General features: G+C 41.2%; 1 protein-coding gene across 1 annotated transcript; it reads right to left on the bottom strand.

The window, feature by feature from the left end:
- Window positions 1-1527: 1527 nt before the first annotated feature.
- On the bottom strand, window positions 1528-21400 carry trnt1 (tRNA nucleotidyl transferase, CCA-adding, 1). The gene is made up of 8 exons (XM_039771005.1): window positions 21304-21400; window positions 11438-11576; window positions 10550-10743; window positions 8239-8377; window positions 7709-7835; window positions 4551-4744; window positions 2179-2432; window positions 1528-2086 (listed from the first exon to the last, which is right to left on the bottom strand). The coding sequence occupies exons 2-8, from the start codon at window positions 11574-11576 to the stop codon at window positions 1838-1840; spliced, it is 1296 nt and encodes a 431-aa protein (XP_039626939.1). The 5' UTR covers window positions 21304-21400; the 3' UTR covers window positions 1528-1837.
- Between the last annotated feature and the right edge of the window lie 74 nt (window positions 21401-21474).

Raw genomic sequence — 21474 nt, forward strand, 5'->3', positions numbered from 1 at the left:
CAGTAAATTCGGAATTTTGCCATCGACGCTGTCAACTTTCTCAAAAGACCGAGCAAAAAAAAGAAAAAAAGAAAAAAAAAACCTCGGGTTGCAAACGTATGTGAACTGCTGCATTTGAAGACATCGAAAAAGCAGTTTTTATGTGGTTCAGTGATGCCCGGTCAAGAAACATTCCTACTAATGCGGCACTCATTCAAGAAAATGTGAGGTTTGTAAACTCTCTTGGGACCTCCGTCAACTGGACAACACACTGAAGAGCGTCCCGAAGTGCGATCTCCATGTCTATGGAAGAATGTTTATCCGTTGCCGGGGCAACAGCTGGCTCAAAGATATTCTGCATCTCTCCGCCAAAGCAAACAGAAAAAAGATATCGATGGGTGATGCAGCCCGACTGCTGTGTCTGTGTATAGCAGAGTGGCAGATCCCGCTACAATAAATAAGTGTGCCATTCCTGTTTCAAGCTGAATAAAGTTGGTTTTCCTAAAGTACTGAGACTCAGCCTCGTGTTTTGGGGTACAAGGGACTTATAATGCGACCCCGATCTTTTATGATTTGCTTCTGTGTTACTTCACTGCAGCGCTATGAACCTGTTTCTGCCCTGCGCTGGCAAAAGGACAGACAAGTCTTCCACAGACGCTGCAATCGCGCTTCGGGAAAGCGTATTATCGCAAGGAAGTGCTGAGAAAAATTCTCGTCAGCATAACTTGTAGGCAGGAGGAGATTCAAATGAACACAAAAGAAGCTACTGGCCTGGGCGCTAGTTAAAGAAAGCACTATAGTAACAAATAAAAAATATTTTGTTGTAATGAGATTCTGTAAGTCCCTGGGAGTTGGTTGTAATGGAATTTCACCTGTATTATGGGACTGTGCTGGGCTGGCGCCCTGCCCGGGGATTTGTTCCTGCCTTGCGCCCTGTGTTGGCTGGGATTGGCTCCAGCAGACCCCTGTGACCCTGTATTAGGATATAGCGGGTTGGATTATTATGGGATATCATCTCCTGTTGAATTCTGCTCTGTACTTGTAATATTTTTATTTTCCTATTATATTGTATTGTGTTCTGTTCTGTGTATTTTATAATATTTACCCCCCCCCCTTTTTTTTTGACACCCACTGCATGCCCAGCCTACCTGGAAAGGGGTCCCTCTTTGAACTGCCTTTCTCAAGGTTTCTTCCATTTTTTATTGTTCCCTACATGGGTTTTTTTGGGAGTTTTTCCCTTGTCTTCTTAGACAGTCAAGGCTTGGGGGGCTGTCAAAAGGTATCATAGCACTCCTTGTACACAAATAAATTGTATTTCTGTAGGTTGTACACTGCTTGGGAAATTAAGGTGGCCAAATCTAAAGCGTCATCCGTGAGCTGCAAGGATGAATTCAGAGAGGAACTGAAAAAAAAAATTGTCAATGCTATGCCATATAAAGCAAACCCGATAAAAGACTTCACAATTCAAGGCTCACGTAAAATCCGAGAGACGCATTCTGGCATTTTCAGTAGGTTAAGAAATGAAAGAAACATTCGACTCACCTGCACTTCAGCAAAAATGGGTGAAGAGGATCATTTTGTGTTTTTAATGATGTCTGGTCAGAAAACCATGCTGAATATACATTACATGGGAGGGATATAGCGGGTTGAGGGGGGTCAGCTGAGCCCTTACGTGAATTTTACCTTCATTCACATATTTATATTTCTTTACACAATTTACAATGCTCCTCCACTGCGTCTCAGTGCTTCACTGTACTGCGAGGGCTGGCAACTGTTGAAACTCAACACGTGGCCACAGCCGGCATCCACCGGGCCGCCTTTTCACGTCCATATTTAACTCAATTTTTTTTAACGTTTCCTAATCTCTTTTTACGAGACTGAGAAGCTCTTCCTTGTCCATCGAGTAGCTGCTCTTCTTCCACAGATCCCTGAGTGTCTGAAGGATTGTTCCAATCTCCTTCCCAGACACTATTCCAATTTTCCTGAGGTCATGACCACTGACTGGAAAGCGAGGAATGGACCAGGTCTCCATCTGCGCCAACAGCTGCTCTTCGCCTTGATACCTGAGGAGCTCACAGACTCTGATCAAGGAGTCTGGTTCCCTGGACTGACATTGAAGAACAAAACACAAATGTGACCCAAAGCTTTTGCTGTCCGAATAAAAACAAACACGGGAATGTTGTACGGTTTCCTACTTACATCGATCACAAAATCTCTGTAGGGTTTCAGGCAGTCGGTCTCGTTTGTGTCCTTCACCAAGTCTCGTCGGTATTTCACCAGGAACAAGCCCAGGTTCTTCTCCTCTTTAGAAATCTTTAGTCTAAGATCTAACGTGTTCACATCGTCCTGTCCTCGAAACAGAGCAGAGAGGATCGTCACAGGCTTTGCAGACAAGTGCTGTGCGTTCATCCACACGCGTTTCAGTTCTTCTAAATTTCCGTTGATGGGCAAGCCTGCAACACAGGAATGACAAGATGGTGCTGAATGTACACACTTAAAACTAAATATCTAAACCCTGGCTTCTCAAGCCATTTGTCCCCCTGGGGACGAATAAAGTTCTGTGTGTCTATCTACCAGACAACCTAAGTGCCTGTTTAAAAAGAAAAAATATCCTAGAATACACTGAAAAAATGAAAGAATACACTTAATTAAAATAAAGTTTAATAGCTTATTCTTAAACAAAGCATACAAAACACCGGGGTTTATAAAGTCAGTCCTTGAGGATCATAATGGCTACAAATTTTAGTTAAAACTCAGTTTCTTATTTAGAAGTCACTTATTGCTAATGCAACCCTTTTATGGTTCATTTTAGTTGCCTCACTCATTAAGAGCTCTCCAGCCATAATTGCTTATTTTAGTCTTAAATGGCAATATTTTTTAATTGCTCCTTGTCTCTCTATTATAATAAAAAAAAATTTCTGGGACGAGACGAGACACGTCTTTTTCAAAGAGACACTTTCACGTACCGCGAGACGAGACTTTTGTGCCAAGAGATTTAACCACTCTGGGGCCGGAAATAAAAGACAAAGAGTAGATGACAAAGTGGAATGTCATGAAGAATTCAAAAACGTTGGCGCGATACCCATGCAGACCAGGTTAGAGATAATGGAAGTACGAAAATTCAAAAGTCTCAAAAAATGATAGCAAAGATCACATCAGCGCAAACAAACAGAAATTATTACACGGTGAAATAACGGAACAGCGAAAAGAGATCGAATGTATTGTTCGGATTTAAACTTTAAGTCTGAGACTTGTAGATCGTCTCATTCGTGTTGCCATCAGGGAAAAGTAGTGTTTCTTCCCAATGAAGAGGCGTTTCCAAGAGAATTAAAAGATTTGTTGTTTGGTGAAATCCAAGTACACGAGTGGCAGAGACGCTAAGTGGCTGGTGAGTGAAGCCCCTTAGTCTATATAAATAAAATTTATAGTTTTTACAGTTCATAAGGCTGTAGCGTGAACTCTTGCAATGTTAGTTTTCTCTGTTCAAGGTTTTCTCAGTGTTATTCAAAGTTTTTACATTTAGTTTACTATTACACTGTGCATTCAATGGTATAATTAACTATTTTTGTGCTTAAAAATCTTTAAAAAAATATATATTTACATACAGCTCGTACAGTCCGGAACAGATTAATTGTATTTACATACAATCCTATGGGGGAAATTACTTCGGGTCACAACCAAATCAGGTTGTGACCAGAGTTTTGGAACGAATTACTGTTGTGACCCGAGGTTCCACTGTACAGTGTGGTGCTGGGCAATATGACGATATATATCGTGGGGACGATAGACACTTTTCTATCGTCCTATTTCTCTTCTATCGTTTCTATCGTTTCTAACCTAATTTTATCAATTACTAAAGAAAATATTGCATTAAATAGGCTATGACAAATGAATGATAATGTCTTGTCGCTATGCAATGCATACTCTACCCTTTATATAAGTGATAATCAAGAATAAAAATTAACTTTTTCGCAAAGAAACAGTTCAGTTAAATGTCACTTCAAAATAAAGTTGCAAAAAAAAGTATGCAATGATATTTTTGTCAAACTTTTCAGAGAATAACTGGAAATGTACTTTATTGTGGGTGGTATATCGTGATATATATCGTTATTGTGATATAAAATAATCCATATCGTGATATATGATTTTTCCATATCGCCCAGCACTAGTACAGTGTATTACACAAAGACGCACTAATAGGTAATTTAACTAGTTGTGCACTCCTTCACTCTTCAGTTTGCCACAGTCAACATTTGTACATGCCCAAAGCACTTTTTAAAGAATGTAGCAGTAACATACAACACCATCATGCCCTGATGTTCTCTGTCCTTGAACACACTCCACCAAACGAGTCCTATCCCCCAAGGCCACCAAATGTAAACCAAGGAGGCAAACTAGAAAACGTCCTGAAATCACAATTGAGAAAAGGTTGACTGATCATCTCTTTGGTAATTTTCATGCTTTCTTTCCATGCTGAATTCCTAAACAACGTCAACGTATGAATTTCTTTAGGCTATAAAGTCAAAGAGTCTGAAGTTACTAGATTTCAAAACAGAAGAAGAGCTCTTTACCTATATATGATGCCACATTAAGATCGTACATGAGGGTGACAAGGTGAGCAGCATGACTTCCAGTCAGAATCTTCTTCAGTTCCACCCATATCCTCTCTCCTGAAATAGCACCAAGTCCCTTTGCATTGTCTTTGATTGCTTTTAGCGTCTCTGGTTCATGATTCTCTGGTTCTTTAGCTACTCTCCCATAAAACCTGCATATAGAGGGGACAGAAAAGCACTCCATTAATAGCACAGAAAATGTAAAGGCTTTACATTTTTTAGACAAACTTCTTTTGTACGTTTCTGACAATTTTATTGGGTGTAAACTAATCCACTTTAATAAAATAAGCGTCTGTGTGTCTGTCTGTGTGTCCATCTGGTTGCTATGTCTCTGTCAGTCCAAAAGATGGCCTATAACAAACATATGTGGTAATAAAATGCTATAAATGTGTGATTCCAACAGATGGTGCATCACAGACATTAACGATGCTTTTACAAATCCCACACCAAATGGCATATAACAGAGACAGAAGTATTGCATGGTGCACTGCAAATGTTAACACTGAGGTCTATGTTGACTACTTAGACCTCAACTTGTCTTACACGGTTAATACAGCTAGTTCTGCATGAAGGAACAGCTGTTATAAAAAAGACAGAGAGGAAAAAGAATTAAAATCAATTCATGCAAAGTTAACCGTGTTTAGGTTAACATTTTATTTGCCATGTGTAACTAGCACACATCTTTATGTTTCCTTTCTCAGCTAAAACATAAATACTGGGATCTTAAAATGTACTAAACCAACATAAAGTAGAAAACTGAAGAGGACTTCAATAAATAGCGTGCTGGAAAAACTGGCAATGAGTGGTAAAATATAATAATCAGTTGATTCTGGGGCTCTAGCAATTCAAGACGAGTCCTGTCTGGGGGGAGCTTCTGAATTCAGTGGAGTGGACTTTAATGCTGCAGTAGCTGACAGTGGTGCCGAGAACGGTTTACAGCTTCAGTGGGTGGAATCCTGCGACACGGCATTATCACCTCATGTAGAACAGAGCTATTCAAAGGACTCCAGGATAGACACTATCGTTCCTGTAGACGTCACAACTTTATTGATAGCTTTTCTGGCTGATGTAGTTACTACCCATATACAGTAGTCAGTGATTAATATAGGGTGGTCCAGAATTATGCAATTTTCATTATGCTATAAGTTTATTACATAGAAAATCACCTGAAAAATCCCAGACCATCGAGAAGTGTGCGAACTGACGACATGAAGAATCGTCTTTGCGCCGAACTAGAATCGTCCCCGCATAAATCCAAGTCATCCAGACGATCTGGATCTGCATAATTAGATCTGGACCACCCTGTATGTAAACGTATTCTGCATTACTCCAGGTGTCTTGGAAAGGGGAGTTGCTTTTATACCTTTACTGTTTTTGCCCAAGTGTATATATTTAGGTGTAATAATAATAAAACTTTTATTTAATAATAAATGGGAAGCGGCGAAAAGTTTGGGTCCTCGTTTCAATAACGCTTACCAGCACGTGGAACTATTTGAGTTGAGTATTCAATAGCTTCTTATCTCTCCAGGTCATATTCAGGGCAGAGTTGTTCACGGTTGCTACCTTCCTCTGGCACTGAGGTCTTATCATTCACTTTTATGAGCTCTAATATGGTTGTGCCATTAACGTATAGTATGTGGTCTGTAGACTGGGTTGGAACCTTAATGAACTCCAGCATTTAAAATCTTTATGGATAAAGTTTTATTCCTAACATGCTGCTCTGAGATCAGAGCTTACAGCAAAGTTGCTTGCATTCAAATTCGTTTAGCACCGTCACACTACTGGGAGTTATAGCTCTTGTTGAATAAAGTCCATCTTGTCATTCCAAAGTGTTACAAGTCAATATTAAGGGAACAGGTGGCTGTTCTTTATTAAAATGAAGACTCCGAGGAACATAACTACTAATAATAAATGTACAGTATATACTTATGGATGACCTAAGACAGAGGTAGGCAAAGGCGATCCTGGAGAGCCACAGTGGCTGCAGGTTTTTGTTCCAACCCAGTTTCTTAATGAGATGTCAATTGTTGCTATTTAAGCACTTATTGCTCAAGTGACATTTTTCTGCTTCATTTTAGTGGTTTTGCATGTTAAGGTTCCCCACCCTTAATTGCTTATTTTAGTATTAAACAGCTGCATTCAGTAGTTTTAATGACTTTTCATTAGCAATAAGATACAAATGACAATGGAGCCAGCAGTTCTCCATATACACCTGTGTGGATTCATCATGCACTATTTGGTTTAATCAAACACTTAAGAGTAAAATGTTTTAGATTAATCTGTTTTAGGCTTCAAACCATAAATGATCCATTGCCATTTGCATCTTATTGCTAATAAGAAGCCATTAAAACAGTGAATGCGGCTGTTTAAGACTGAAATAAGCAATTAAGGGTGGGGAACCTTAACAAGAGAGACCACTATAATGAAGCAGAAAATGTCACTTGAGCAGCAAGTGCTTCATCAGCAATAAGTGACTTCTCATTAAATAACTGGGTTGGAACAAAAACCTGCAGCCACTGTGGCTCTCCAGGATCGACTTTGCCTACCTCTGACCTAAGACATTATGACCACCTGCCACGACATGGACTGCTAGACTTTTGAACGTGTCCTGTGGTATCTAGAGCCAGGACATTAGCAGCACATCGTCTCCATCTTGTAAACTGCAATGTGAAGACATCATGAATTGGTTGTGTTGTTCCAACATACCCCACAGATGCTCAGTTGGATCGAGAGCTTGGGAATTTACAGGCCAGGACAACGACTTAAATACTTCATCACATTCCTCAAACCATTCTCAAACAACTTTTGCAGTGTGGCTGAGACTACAAGTGGAAGTGTACTTTGTAATTATAAATTGCTGGCTCTTGTTACTTTCTCTGGTGATGCTTTTCTTAATACTTTTGATTATTTTTATACAGTTGACCGGACTCTGAACGAAACTCTTACTAAATGTATGTATTGTGGGATTTTCAGATGAATGTAAGGAGATTTTCATTGATAGGCTCTTTTCTGAAAGGCACAGAAAACATTTCATGAGAAAGCATCTGAACGGTGATGTGATGTTGTCATATGAAACTGTCACTCTGTCTGGGTACATACTGTACAATAGCACTTACCTGAAATACCTAAGAATTCTTAAATAATCTTCCTGAATCCGCTGGGCTGCATTCCCAACAAATCTAACCTTTCGATTTTTAAGGTCTTCATACCCATCATAGTAATCATATAACGTGCCATCCAACCCTATGAATGGATATGCAACAAAATGTAACATTACAAATTCAAATACATTTCACATTGTTAGCAAGTACCTGTAAATGTCTAAAACGTTTATTTATGACCATACTACCAAAATATAGAGGCATATTTAAAGTACATTTACATGTAAGTAACAATAAGCTTTATTGGTACACATTTCAGACCTGTTGTTTCAATAATACTCATTACAGTTAGTTATTTCCATTTATCTGACTAACAATTGGTGCTGGTTAGGTTGAATATTCAGTATTCTACTGTGTTTCAATTATTGCTCTGCAGTTCAACACTCCCAAACACTAAACCTCTTACTCAAAGAGGCAAATATTTTTTTATGTATTTACTGCAGTGGACTAGCACTAAAAAGACATTGACGAAATTCAAAGCATACCCAAAAACATTGAGTTGATGGTAAGGTCTCGGCGCTCAGCATCTTTTTCCCAATCAGTTGTGAACTCCACCTCCGCATGCCTGCCATCAGTTAGCACATCAATTCGTAAAGTCGTCACTTCAAAATTCTGTTCATGAAGCTTCAACATAAGAGGGACATTAATCAGATTGTGCAGAAATTACTGGAAGTTGATACTGAAGATTCTTCAAAGCAAGTTTTTAGGCAAGAAATTGCTATCTGCCTTTAAATGAACTGCTCAAAATCAAATTCAACATTCATTTGGCAAATGTAACAAACACATTTAAATAAATATCTGACCTGCTTTTCTTCTCTGAGAAGTAATCAACATGTAGGGTGGTCCAGATCTAATTATGCAATTGTCATTACGCTATAACTTATTAAGTTTATTGCATAGAAAATCACCCGGAAAATCCCGGACCATCGAGAAGTGTGCGAACTGACGACATGAAGAATCGTCTTTGCGCCGAACTGGAATCGTCCCCACATAAATTAAAGTCATCCAGACAATCTGGATCTGCATAATTAGATCTGGACCACCATATATAGCATGTTAACTCAGCTTAAAATTGTGAGAGTCAAGCAAACTGCAAACTGCAGTGTAGCCAATAAGCTGTCAAAGTGAACCACTGGACGTCTTTCCTAGTGCTTTATAAGCTAGTGCTATTACAAATTTGTTGAGCTTTTCCATGCCCACTTCTAACAATAACTGAACAAATGCAAAAAAATACTTTACAAAATGTAGTTAATGGTAAAATAAAGGCCATCTTAAGAATACTTTTTCAAAGGGTAAAGAATCTAAAAGAGCAGGCTTGATTCGTGGAGAGGAACAGCACACTTACTATCATTTACAGCTGTGCCTAGAGACATAAACTGACTACTTTGGTTCATGAAATATTACCACTAACGAGAAAATAAATAGGCTTATGTGAAGTCCATATGTTTAGACTCTTTATTTAAACAGTCATTAATCTTTTAGATCTCCCTCTTTAATGAATTTGTGACTGTTAATGTGCACTTACATTTACGACTGCAAATCCAACAACACTTTCAGACCACAAACAGCTGCATTTGTCTAAATGTGTGTTTAAATAAAAGGCCAAATAAATGTAAATTACATTTAATGTTCTAAAAAAACCCAAAAAAACTCCCATTTAAGCCATAAGGGTATGAATTCAACTTAATAAAAAGAGAACTGAAGTTCGCCAAACTACTGTAACTGCGTTTTGGAAAAACACTTGAAAAGAACAAATCAAGAGTTGGAGGAAATAAGTGTGTTGCAATCATAAGAAATTTATTACAGGTAAAAGTTTCCAAACCCCAAAAAAACTTTTATACTATTTATATTAACTTATAGGGATGCTAAAGAGTGAGTGTTATATATATATATATATATGCTTTTCACGAGAGAACTACTTTACAGATTTAGATCGGGTTTTTTTCTATAATTTGCTTCAACATTCCGGTTGATTTTGTGACCTCTCTCATCATGCTAAGTATCAGAGTTCACTTGTGGTACCAACTTATTCACACGAATCCGAGAGAGAGGCTGTGGGCCAAGAGAAGGGGAAGGCAGAAGCTCAGGAGTAGGGAGCCGGGTGGGGGCAGCCTCCATTCGAATCACTCTACCTCTCGCCAAGTGTTGGAGGATACCTTGCCTCTGCTTAGCTAGCGATACCTGTTTGTTCAGCAGTCGCTATCATCTAGAGATTGTTAAGGAGTAACGTTTTTCCAGAAGACAGATCAGAGCTATGTGTGTTTTAGAGGGTACCTGCTCACTGGCAGAGATATCACGATCACATGCTGTTCTCCCTACACGGAAGACGGTCTCCCGTCAGAGCTGAACACGATCACATACAGTGGCAACGTTTGAGTGTACCTACCTTCTGCTTGGCCAGAGATGCCTTGCCAACTTTTTACATTTTTTTGCCGAAGAGATTACAGCTACATTCTCGCCCCTGATAGCAAAACCAAAAATATTGTATATCAAGAGCCCCTCGGATATGAAAGCTATCAATATAAATTCTTTTCAATACAAATAAATAATTTAATTAATTTATTGTTTTTAAACTTTGTCCTGTTTCGCTACTATGCGGGGGCAGAGCTGTGGGGGACAGCTAGTCATTAATAATTTGTACAGTAGGAGTTGTAATTGCATTTAGCCATGAACTTGTTATACAGCATTCTGAGCCTGCACTCCGTGAAGAGCGCTTATACAAAAATAAATTAAACAAATCAATGAGCAGCATACAGTCACAAAACATATGAAAGTATTACAATGACCACAACTCACCCTCGCGGTGATCGTTCCATGCTTTTCCCCTTTATTGTTGATCATACGAATACCAGCTGCTTGGAACAAGTTTTTCATTTGGTCAGGTGTAGCCGTTGTAGCAAAATCCACATCCTGGGGTTGTTTTCCATTTAAGAGATCTCTCACAGCACCACCAGCAATTCGTAATTCAAAATTGTTCTCCTTGAACAACTCTAAACAGTAAAAAATAAATTAATTAATCAATCAATTGTAAAGACATAAGGGTCCATTGCAGAAAGAACTGCTTTATTTATCCTATTTGGCACGCACAGGGAAAGTGAAGATAATCACCTATGAAAAGATAAAAGAGTGTTGAGTTTTCATGTCAATCAAGTACACTTTCAGGCCTGGCTGAAGAAGCAAGGACATATTGGGATAACAGCGTGTCACCTTCCAAGAGAGGACCAAAGGATGGCCATATTTGAGACAAACAACATAGTTCAAAAACAGCTTTCACAAGACAACCAAGTACAATTGGAGCCCAAAGACTTGATATGCATGTGTGATGCCTTAGACCAGCATGCTTGACTTTAAGTAGTAGATGGGGGGGGACCCTGACCTGATTCAGTGACATGAGTCAGATTTAGCTTCTGTTCTTTGCTGGTCTTGACAACTGGAGTAATTAATTTTTTTTTCTGTTAGCAGATATAACTTTAGCAGTTACAGGCTGACAATGAACAATAATGCCAAGTTGGATTACTTCTGTCTGTAGTCTAATACCCAGATGAACAGTGGTATTCAGCACGTTTTTAATGGTATCAAGCCAGAAGCAAACGGTGCACTTTCGAGGTGTAACCAATTAGATATTGACATGAAATATTCAGGATTAGTTTTGATAATAAAACATTTTCTAGGTGGTCCTTTTACCTGCTATTCTCTTCAGGCCATCGGTAAATAGTGCCTGAAATTCTTTGTTCTTCAACTGCATCGTGAAAAGGCTCCTCGTTCTCCACAAGAGGCACACTCTACTTACAACACCCGAGCTCAAAAATGCCCGTCTAAACATCTGGGAAGAAAAAAAAAATAAAATACAGCACACATTACTTTAACATGGCTTTCTCAGAGCTTCATTTTAGTTTGATGCTGATGCTCTGTACATTCAATTAATTATCATGATCATTCATGGGGGCTCCATAATCCGTACTAACCCTTACTTTCTCTGTTGTTCTTTTTCCATTTTTCTGTGGTGGCGATCTGCGCCACCACCACCTGATCAAAGCACCGTGGTGTCCCTTACATTGATGGATTAAAGGCCAGAAGTCCACGTGACCGTCATCATCAAGTTCTTCCATGAGAATCCTGAATACCATGGGGACTGATTGTGAGGTCATTAATGTTAGGTAGAATGCCTAGAGGGGGCTGGGTGGTCTCCAGCTGTCTGGAGTTCCTTTTGTTTCTTCTGTCCTCCCTGGCCATCGGACCTTACTTTTATTCTATATTAATCATCCATTATCCAACCCACTATATCCTAACTGCAGGGTCTAGGGCAGTGGTGGCGAACCTATGGCACGCGTGCCAAAGGGGGCACTCAGAGCCCTCTCAGTGGGCACGCGCGCCTTCGCCCGAGCACAGAGTTCGTTACTATAAAACCAGAGGAATGCGGGGCCGGGCTGCTCCCCCTCTTCACGCCGGAGGACTTTTCTCACATCACCCACCCCTCTGCCCAGCAGCCCAATGGGAGCGCTTCCTTCCTCTCCTGTCTGGGGTAAGGCGGGCGGCACACATGCTGCTTGAGGGTGCGGCACGGACTGCAACCTTTTCAGTGTGTGATTCCCATGGTGGGGTTGGAGGGGATGTGGTATAGCGGGTCCACAGCTCAAAATCGAAAAGGCCAGTTTTAACAGATAATTGCCGCACTTGCGGCTTAAAGGGGGTTATGGTAGAGAGGCCGGAGCGGTTTCCGGGAGCTTTGTGATGCGGGCAGTCCTTGCTTAAGCGAACAGGTGAGGAGTCATCCGCATCTGTAATTATTGCCGGGAGTTGTTAATCGCCACACCTGATCCACGACCCCGTAATATATAATAGAAGCTTTGGGGGCGGAGCTTAATAGGGAAGACCTGCGTGAAACACTTGAGAGGATCGAAGGGATGACAAAGGACAGCACAGTTAGTTATGAAAATGAAATCCTTAAAGTGTGGAATTCTCTGCCAAATAATCTTAAGTCAATGAAGGCACTTGAGATTGCTTTCCTTACTTTGTTTGGATCATCTTATGCTTGTGCGCAGCATGGTTTCAGCTTTGAATTAAATCAAATCTGACACCAGAAACAGACTAACAGATGACCTGAGTGCTGCATGTGTTGCTCTCAAGCTTACAAAGTATGAGCCAAGGTTAGACAAATTATCAGCATGCATACAACAGCAAAAAGCACATTAATTGTTCAAAAGCATACCGAATGCAAACTTTTACCTTTCAACAAAAAGTTGTTTGTATCATTGAAAGCTCCGCTATTATGTTTTTCTTTTAAGACAAAAGATGTTAATGTATGAGTGGCTTTTCTAAATTAAAAGCTCAGTAGATAGATAGACAGACAGAGCATCAGTATTGGCAGTCCAGTCCAATTTATCATCCAGCTGCACTCCCAGGTATTTATAGGTCTGTACCCTCTGCACACAGTCACCTCTGATGATCACAGGGTCCATGAGGGGCCTTGTCCTCCTAAAATCCACCACCAGCTCCTTGGTTATGCTGGTGTTCAGTTTTAGGTGGTATTCAGGTTAAATTGCCATGTTGGCACTTTGCGATAAATAAGTGGGTTTTGGATTGCAGTTTGGGCACTTGGTTTCTAAATGGTTCGCCATCGCTGGTCTAGGGGGTCTGCTGAAGCCAATCCCAACCAACACAGGGCGCAAGGAAGGAAGAAAAAATCCCAGGCAGGGCGCCAGCACACCTATGTTAATTAGTGTTCCCTAATTCTATTTTCTTATTTATTTTCTTCATCATGTAAAGCACTTTGAGCTACATCGCTTGTATTAAAATGTGCTATAGAAATAAATGTTGTTGTAATAGTGTTTAAGACTGTTAGTGACAGAATCGATTAATATACCTTTAAAATACTGTAAATCGACAGAGGACAGGCAATATAAACTAATATAAAACAAACGTTTCTGACAACTTATTTTGCAACTTTCAGACTCCTAAGGCTGGAGTTATACTTCACGCAACGCAACGCACGCTGCAGCGGACGCTCCTGCTACACAAGCGTTGTACTGTTTATACTTGCACATGTACTTTACGTAAATCAGGAGGAATCCACCAGGTGGCAGTGCGAGATATCATCACGGTGAGAACAGGTTCGGCTTCTCTGTGTTCTGAATTGCCTGGAACACCCGTTAAATTCCAATGACACCTTACCGCAATATCTCTGAAAAGGATGTTTAATGATTACATCCATCAATCCAGGGATGTGTCCATTTCAGCTAGCACTGGGCATGAGGCAGAAACAATCCCTGGATGGGACATCAATTCATCGCAAGGTGACTACAAGCACACACATACACTGGCGTCATTTTAGTGTCACCAAATCTGAATATCTTCGGAAGGAAACCGGAGCTCACTGAGGAAACCCAGCAGGAAAACGTGTAAACTCCAGGCAGGGAATATCAGTGACGTGACTCCCTTCGAGACAGCAATGCTACCGTGTAACCCCCATGTGTGTAATTATTAACAGTATTCATTATTTAAATGAAATTACCCATTTATCTGTAAAATGTAACATGCATACTTTAATGCATTTCATCATGAAAGTGATAACAAGTATAAATCTAAAGATTCTAAATTTGCAGAGAGTTGGAATGTCATACATTTAATGTACTCAGTATGGCGATCCATTGGTGTTTGCCGCTGCTGTCAGGAACGGAGGAAACCATAGAAAAAAGACGGCACAGAAGACTTTATGTGAGGACTATAATGTATCGTGTCATTACGATTGGGAATATGCGACTCTTGAATATAAAAGCACCACAAATGTATTTGTATGTCGTCATTTTGCTTCACCACATCGAACCATTCATCAAACATCGAAGCGCGCACACCGATCTCGTAGGATCCGCAAAGTGGCTTTCTGTCACATGTAGACAGCAAACGGAGACTCTGATGTCACATTCCAACTTTTGGCACACTGCGCCCCCCTACTTTTTGCTGGTACTGCAACTCGCGCACGCGTCGCGTTAATTTCTGTGGACATGCTCAGAGGACGCATCAAATTAACGCTGGGAACGCATGGCAGCCATGACGCGGGCGCGTACACGTTCTGAGCGTGAAGTATAAACGAGCCCCAAGACGCTTGTTGACTTAACACTGAGCCGTTTTGATCCAATATCAGCAAAAAAATTATTGGTTGAAACCTTAACACTCGTTAGCTACATTTTACCAATGCAGATCATTCTGGGAATTTGCCAGTAAACCGTTGGCTGACATGCATGTGTGAGCAAATACTTCTTCAGGTATCCCAGGACACTTTAACCTTGTTTATTAGGTGAGCACAAAATAGAATTTTCATTAATTTGTCAGTTCAGCATTTGTGTAAACAATATTAGGTAACCTCTGGGTTAAATACACAAAATGTCACCACCACCACCCAACATGTAAGATGTAGTGAAACTGATATGAACAAACCGACCTATAAAGATTGAGAAGATGGTGTATTGAAATCTACGACAAGCTAGGTCATCTTGCAGATTAGCTATTCAAAAAGTGTCAGGATAACGTCTTACAAATGTGAGCTGCTGTCTTCCCAAGTCAAATCAGAAGTCAGGTGTTGTCAGCTTCACAGATACTAATTTATATTTGTGCAGCGGTAGATTACAGATGAAATGCAGTCACTTCTCCACAGGTCATGCCCTAGTGAAAGGCATATTGAGCGGTATTAAAATCAGACATTACAATGGAGACTACGTCATGCCATGTAATTTTCTAGCCTGCTTAATCCAGACTAGGGTTGTAGGGGGGTGCTTGAGCGTATCCCAGCTAGCATTGAGTGTAAAGCAACAACAAACCCTGGAAAGGGGGCCATACTATCACAGGGAGAACACACACACACCAAAGACACACTGGGGCCAATTCATCCTTACCCTAATTAAATGGTGGGAGGAAACCCACAGAGACACAGAGAGAACATGCAAACTCCACACAGGCAGGACCCGAGACGTGAACGACGCAAACTCTGCTCACTTTACTGTGAGGCAGCAGCCCTTCCAATGTGCCATCATGCCGACCTGGAGACTATTTCATTTCCTTCATTATCATGGCATCGTAATCCACTTTACACTGCCACTCTATCTTCAGGGTAGAGTTCTTTCATAATAAGAATTGGACTGTATTCTGTGCACATCTATATGCGTATAACACTGGCCTGCACCGAAATCCTCCTGCGCAAAAAGAATTGGTGTCTTTTATTGATTTAAATCTGCTGAAATTGGAATTTCTCTACCGCAAACCATTACTATGAGATACTGGATTTAGTGAAAAATCAATATATTAAGAATAAGTTACAGTTTGTTATATGGCACATGTATTTTTCAACCTCAGAATATTATATTAGAACATTAGAACATTAGAACAATCTAGACGAGAACAGGCCATTCAGCCCAACAAAGCTCGCCAGTCCTATCCACTTATTTCCTCCAAGAAATCATCAAGTCGAGTTTTGAAAGTCCCTAACGTCTTACTGTCTACCACACTACTTGGTAGCTTATTCCAAGTGTCTATCGTTCTTTGTGTAAAGAAAAACTTCCTAATGTTTGTGCGAAATTTACCCTTAACAAGTTTCCAACTGTGTCCCCGTGTTCTTGATGAGCTCATTTTAAAATACAAGTCTCGATCCACTGGACTAATTCCCTTCATAATTTTAACCACTTCAATCACGTCACCTCTTAATCTTCTTTTGCTTAAACTGTAAAGGCTCAGCTCTTTTAATCTTTCCTCATAATTCATCCCCTGTAGACCTGGAATCAGCCTAGTCGCTCTTCTCTGGACCTTTTCTAGTGCTGCTATGTCCTTTTTGTAGCCTGGAGACCAAAACTGCACACAGTACTCCAGATGAGGCCTCACCAGTGCATTATTAAGGCTGAGCATAACCTCCTTGGACTTGTACTCCACACATCAAGGCGCTATATAACCTAACATTCTGTTAGCCTTCTTAATGGCTTCTGAACACTGTTGGGAAGTTGATAGCTTGGAGTCCACTATGACTCCTAAATCCTTCTTATAAGGTGTACTCTCGATTTTCCGACCGCCCATTGTGTATTCAAACCTAATATTTTTACTTCCTATGTGTAATACTTTACATTTACTGACATTAAATTTCATTTGCCACAAATCTGCCCAAGCCTCTATGCTATCCAAGTCCTTCTGTAGTGATATAACAGATTCCAAATTATCTGCTAATCCTCCTATCTTGGTATCATCTGCAAACTTAACCAGCTTGTTACTTATATTCCTATCCAAATCATTTATATTTATTAAAAATAGCAGCGGCCCTATCACTGACCCCTGTGGAACACCACTCTTAACATCGGCCAGTTCTGATGAGGTTCATTGCATCAGAACTGGCCGATGTTAAGAGTGGTATATATGAAGTATATGTTGAGGTGAAAAATAACCCAGACACAGGGGATGCACAAACCCGTGTGTTTCTTCATGCCGGTCCCAAGCCCAGATAAATAGGGAGGGTTACGTCAGGAAGCACATCTAGTGTGAAATTTTGCCAAATCAATATGCGGACAACAATACAAATTTCCATACCGGATCGGTCGAGCCCCGGGTTAACAACGACTGCCACCAGTACTGTTAGAAAACAGGGTGCTGGCAGAAATTGGGCAACTGTTGGCCGAAGAAGAAGAAGAAGAAGGAGAAGAAGAGGGGGAGACGTGTCCGGAGGCAGAAGGAGAGGAGGAAAGTAAAGAGAGTGGAACTGAGGGTAGGAACTTTGAATGTTGGAAGTATGACTGGTAAGGGGAGAGAGTTAGCAGATATGATGGAGAGAAGGAAGGTTGATATATTGTGCGTGCAAGAGACTAAATGGAAGGGGAGAAGGCCAGGTGGATTGGAGGTGGATTCAAATTGTTCTATCATGGTGTGGATGGGAGGAGAAATGGAGTAGGAGTTATTCTGAAGGAACAGTATGTCAAGAGTGTTTTGGAGGTGAAAAGAGTGTCAGACAGAGTAATGATTATGAAGCTGGAAATTGGAGGTGTGATGATGAATGTTGTTAGTGCATATGCACCGCAAGTTGGGTGTGCAATGGGTGAGAAAGAAGATTTTTGGAGTGAGTTGGATGAAGTGATGAACAGTGTACCCAAGGGACAGAAAGTGGTGATTGGAGCGATTTCAATGGGCATGTTGGTGAAGGGAACAGTGGAGATGAGGAGGTGATGGGTAGGTATGGTGTCAAGGAGAGGAATGAAGAAGGTCAGAGGATAGTGGATTTTGCCAAAAGGATGGACATGGCTGTGGTGAATACGTATTTTAAGAAGAGGGAGGAACATAGGGTTACGTACAAGAGTGGAGGAAGATGCACACAGGTAGATTACATCCTATGCAGAAGAGTTGATCTGAAGGAGATTGAAGACTGCAAAGTGGTGGCAGGGGAAAGTGTAGTTAAGCAGCATAGGATGGTGGTCTGTAGGATGACGTTGGAGATCAAGAAGAGGAAGAGAGTGAGGGCAGAGCCAAGGATCAAATGGTGGAAGTTGAAAAGGAAGACTGCAAGGTTGAGTTTAGGGAGGAGGTGAGACAGGCACTGGGTGGCAGTGAAGAGTTACCAGACAGCTGGGAAACTACAGCAGATGTAGTAAGGGTGACAGCAAGAAGGGTGCTTGGTGTGACATCTGGAAAGAGGAAGGAGGAAAAGGAAACCTGGTGGTGGAATGAGGAAATACAGGAGAGTATACAGAGGAAGAGGATGGCAAAGAAGAAGTGGGATAGTCAGAGAGATGCAGAAAGTAGACAAGAGTACAAGGAGATAAGGCAAGGTGAAGAGAGAGGTGGTGAAGGCTAAAGAAAAGGCGTGATGAGTTGTATGAGAGGTTGGACACTAAGGAGGAGAAAAGGACCTGGGCTAGAGAGAGGGACCGAGCTGGGAAAGATGTGCAGCAGGTTAAGGTGATAAAGGATAAAGATGGAAATGTACTCACAAGTGAGGAGAGTGTGTTGAGCAGATGGAAAGAGTACTTTGAGAGGCTGATGAATGAAGAGAACGAGAGAGAGAGAGAGGTTGGATGATGTGGAGATAGTGAATCAGGAAGTGCAATGGATTAGCAAGGAGGAAGTAAGGACAGCTATGAAGAGGATGAAAATGGAAAGGCCGTTGGTCCAGATGACATACCTGTGGAAGCATGGAGGTGTTTAGGAGAGATGGCAGTGGAGTTTTAACCAGATTGTTTAATGGAATCTTGGAAAGTGAGAGGATGCCTGAGGAGTGGAGAAGAAGTGTACTGGTGCCGATATTTAAGAATAAGGGGATGTGCAGGACTGCAGTAACTACAGGGGAATAAAATTGATGAGCCACAGCATGAAGTTATGGGAAAGAGTAGTGGAAGCTAGGTTAAGAAGTGAGGTGATGATTAGTGAGCAGCAGTATGGTTTCATGCCAAAAAAAGAGCACCACAGATGCAATGTTTGCTCTGAGGATGTTGATGGAGAAGTTTAGAGAAGGCCAGAAGGAGTTGCATTGCGTCTTTGTGGACCTGGAGAAAGCATATGACAGGGTGCCTCGGAGAAGTTGGTGGTATTGTATGAGGAAGTCGGGAGTGGCAGAGAAGTATGTAAGAGTTGTACAGGATATGTACGAGGGAAGTGTGACCGTGGTGAGGTCTGCGGTAGGAGCGACAGATGCATTCAAGTTGGAGGTGGAATTACATCAGGGATAGGCTCTGAGGCCTTTCTTATTTGCAATGGTGATGGACAGGTTGGCAGACGAGATTTAGACAGGAGTCCCCGTGGACTATGATGTTTGCTGAGGACATTGTGATCTGTAGCGATAGTAGGGAGCAGGTTGAGGAGACCCTGGAGAGGTGGAGATATGAGGGGAGAGGAGAGGAATGAAGGTCAGTAGGAACAAGACAGAATACATGTGTGTAAATGAGAGGGAGGTCAGTGGAATGGTGAGGATGCAGGGAGTAGAGCTGGCGAAGGTGGATGAGTTTAAATACTTGGGATCAGCAGTATAGAGTAATGGGGATTGTGAAAGAGAGGTGAAGAAGAGAGTGCAGGCAGGGTGAAATGGGTGGAGAAGAGTGTCAGGAGTGATTTGTGACAGACGGGTATCAGCAAGAGGGGAAGGGAAGGTCTACAGGACGATAGCGAGACCAGCTATGTTATATGGGTTGGAGACGGTGGCACTGACCAGAAAGCAGGAGACAGAGCTGGAGGTAGCAGAGTTAAAGATGCTAAGATTTGCACTGGGTGTGACGAGGATGGATAGGATTAGAAATGAGTACATTAGAGGGTCAGCTCAAGTTGGACAGAATGGGAGACAAAGTCAGAGAGGCGAGATTGAGTTGGTTTGGACATGTGCAGAGGAGAAATGCTGGGTAAATTGGGAGAAGGGTGCTAAGGACAGAGCTGCCAGAGAAGAAGAAAAGAGGAAGGCCCAAACGAAGGTTTATGGAGGTGGTGAGAGAGGATATGCAGGTGATGGGTGTAACAGAACAAGATGCAGAGGACAGAAGATATGGAAGAAGATGATCCGCTGTGGCAACCCCTAACGGGAGCACCCGGAAGAAGAAGATGATGATGTTGAGGTGAAAAATGGCTGTTGTTCTCGTTCTTAATGTTAATTGAGATGGAAACAAACCAAAATCAACTCATTCCTAAACACTTTTTACTGTCAAGCAGTAGTTTTTCCTTCTCTTCTTACTCCTTCTGATGAGCCAGGAATGTATACACATTAGGCTAGAAGGATTTTCTATTGTCTAGCAGAGAAAGGTGTTGTATAAATGGCTTCAACATGGAGAGATGATTCGCCACCAGAACATCTCTCAGATGGACAGACGTTAAATTGGAATGTGGGGCGAGACTATGACTTCTGCTGGTCATTCCATCCTGAAAACGCGTTCACAGGACTTTATGGGGAAAAACTATCATGAGGTTACTTTTTGTACTTTAAAACAGTCTTTTATAAAATGACATATGTGACCTTCATCTCTCAAAAATGGATTTGATCGAGCAATTCTAGTGCCACATTTCGATTTACTGGCCGTATGTCGATAAGGAACACCTAAAATATTTGATAGGATTAATGCATACATCACTCCAAAAGGTGGATCTTAGGATTCATTTTAATCTGAACAGGGCAGCAAGTGCAAGAAGTACGTCTGACATGTCAACTATATATAATGAGACGGGATATAAATTACTTTTTGAAATAATTTGCTTGCTACATGAGCATCACCATTGAAGTCGTTAAGCGATTCAAATAACCGTAGAAGAATCCACGCATTGACAAAAATTAAATCTCACAGCCGGGCGATTTTTAAGTAACTTGAAATTTGTCCCAAGTAGTTTTTTTTGGCCAGCAAAATTCTGCAACGAGCCTGAAAAATATGTAATTCTTTAATATAAGACCTCAATGTTTAAAGCGCCAATACCTCAGTTCAGACAGCCTTAAGATAACATCGAAACCGGGCAAATTAAAAGCTTATTTTACTTTTGAGAATCACACAGCTCCCGACCTACACGTACAGCCACCTATATAATACAATGCAACAGATCACGTCGACCGCATGACTTACAGATATCACACACCAGTCGACACGACCCCGAAAACACAGCCATTCAGCTCTTCCTCCTGTCTCGTGGCTTACAACAGTGTCACAAATACATGAGGCCACGGGCTAGAAGAGATTCAGAGCATGCGCCAAACTCAATTTCTCTTCCGCTCTTGCTGGGCTACACCGCCTCCT

The sequence above is a fragment of the Polypterus senegalus genome, chromosome 12 (assembly GCF_016835505.1).
Source record: "Polypterus senegalus isolate Bchr_013 chromosome 12, ASM1683550v1, whole genome shotgun sequence".
NCBI classification, from domain to species: domain Eukaryota; kingdom Metazoa; phylum Chordata; class Cladistia; order Polypteriformes; family Polypteridae; genus Polypterus; species Polypterus senegalus.

Excerpts from the sequence above, each read along its gene's own strand:
- trnt1 (XM_039771005.1), bottom strand. The coding sequence starts at position 11,576 with ATGTTTAGACGGGCATTTTTGAGCTCGGGTGTTGTAAGTAGAGTGTGC. Across the intron at positions 10,744-11,437 it reads TGGCCTGAAGAGAATAGCAG|AGTTGTTCAAGGAGAACAAT; the intron begins GTAAAAGGACCA and ends TTTACTGTTTAG. Across the intron at positions 2,433-4,550 it reads TAATGTGGCATCATATATAG|GCTTGCCCATCAACGGAAAT; the intron begins GTAAAGAGCTCT and ends CCTGTGTTGCAG.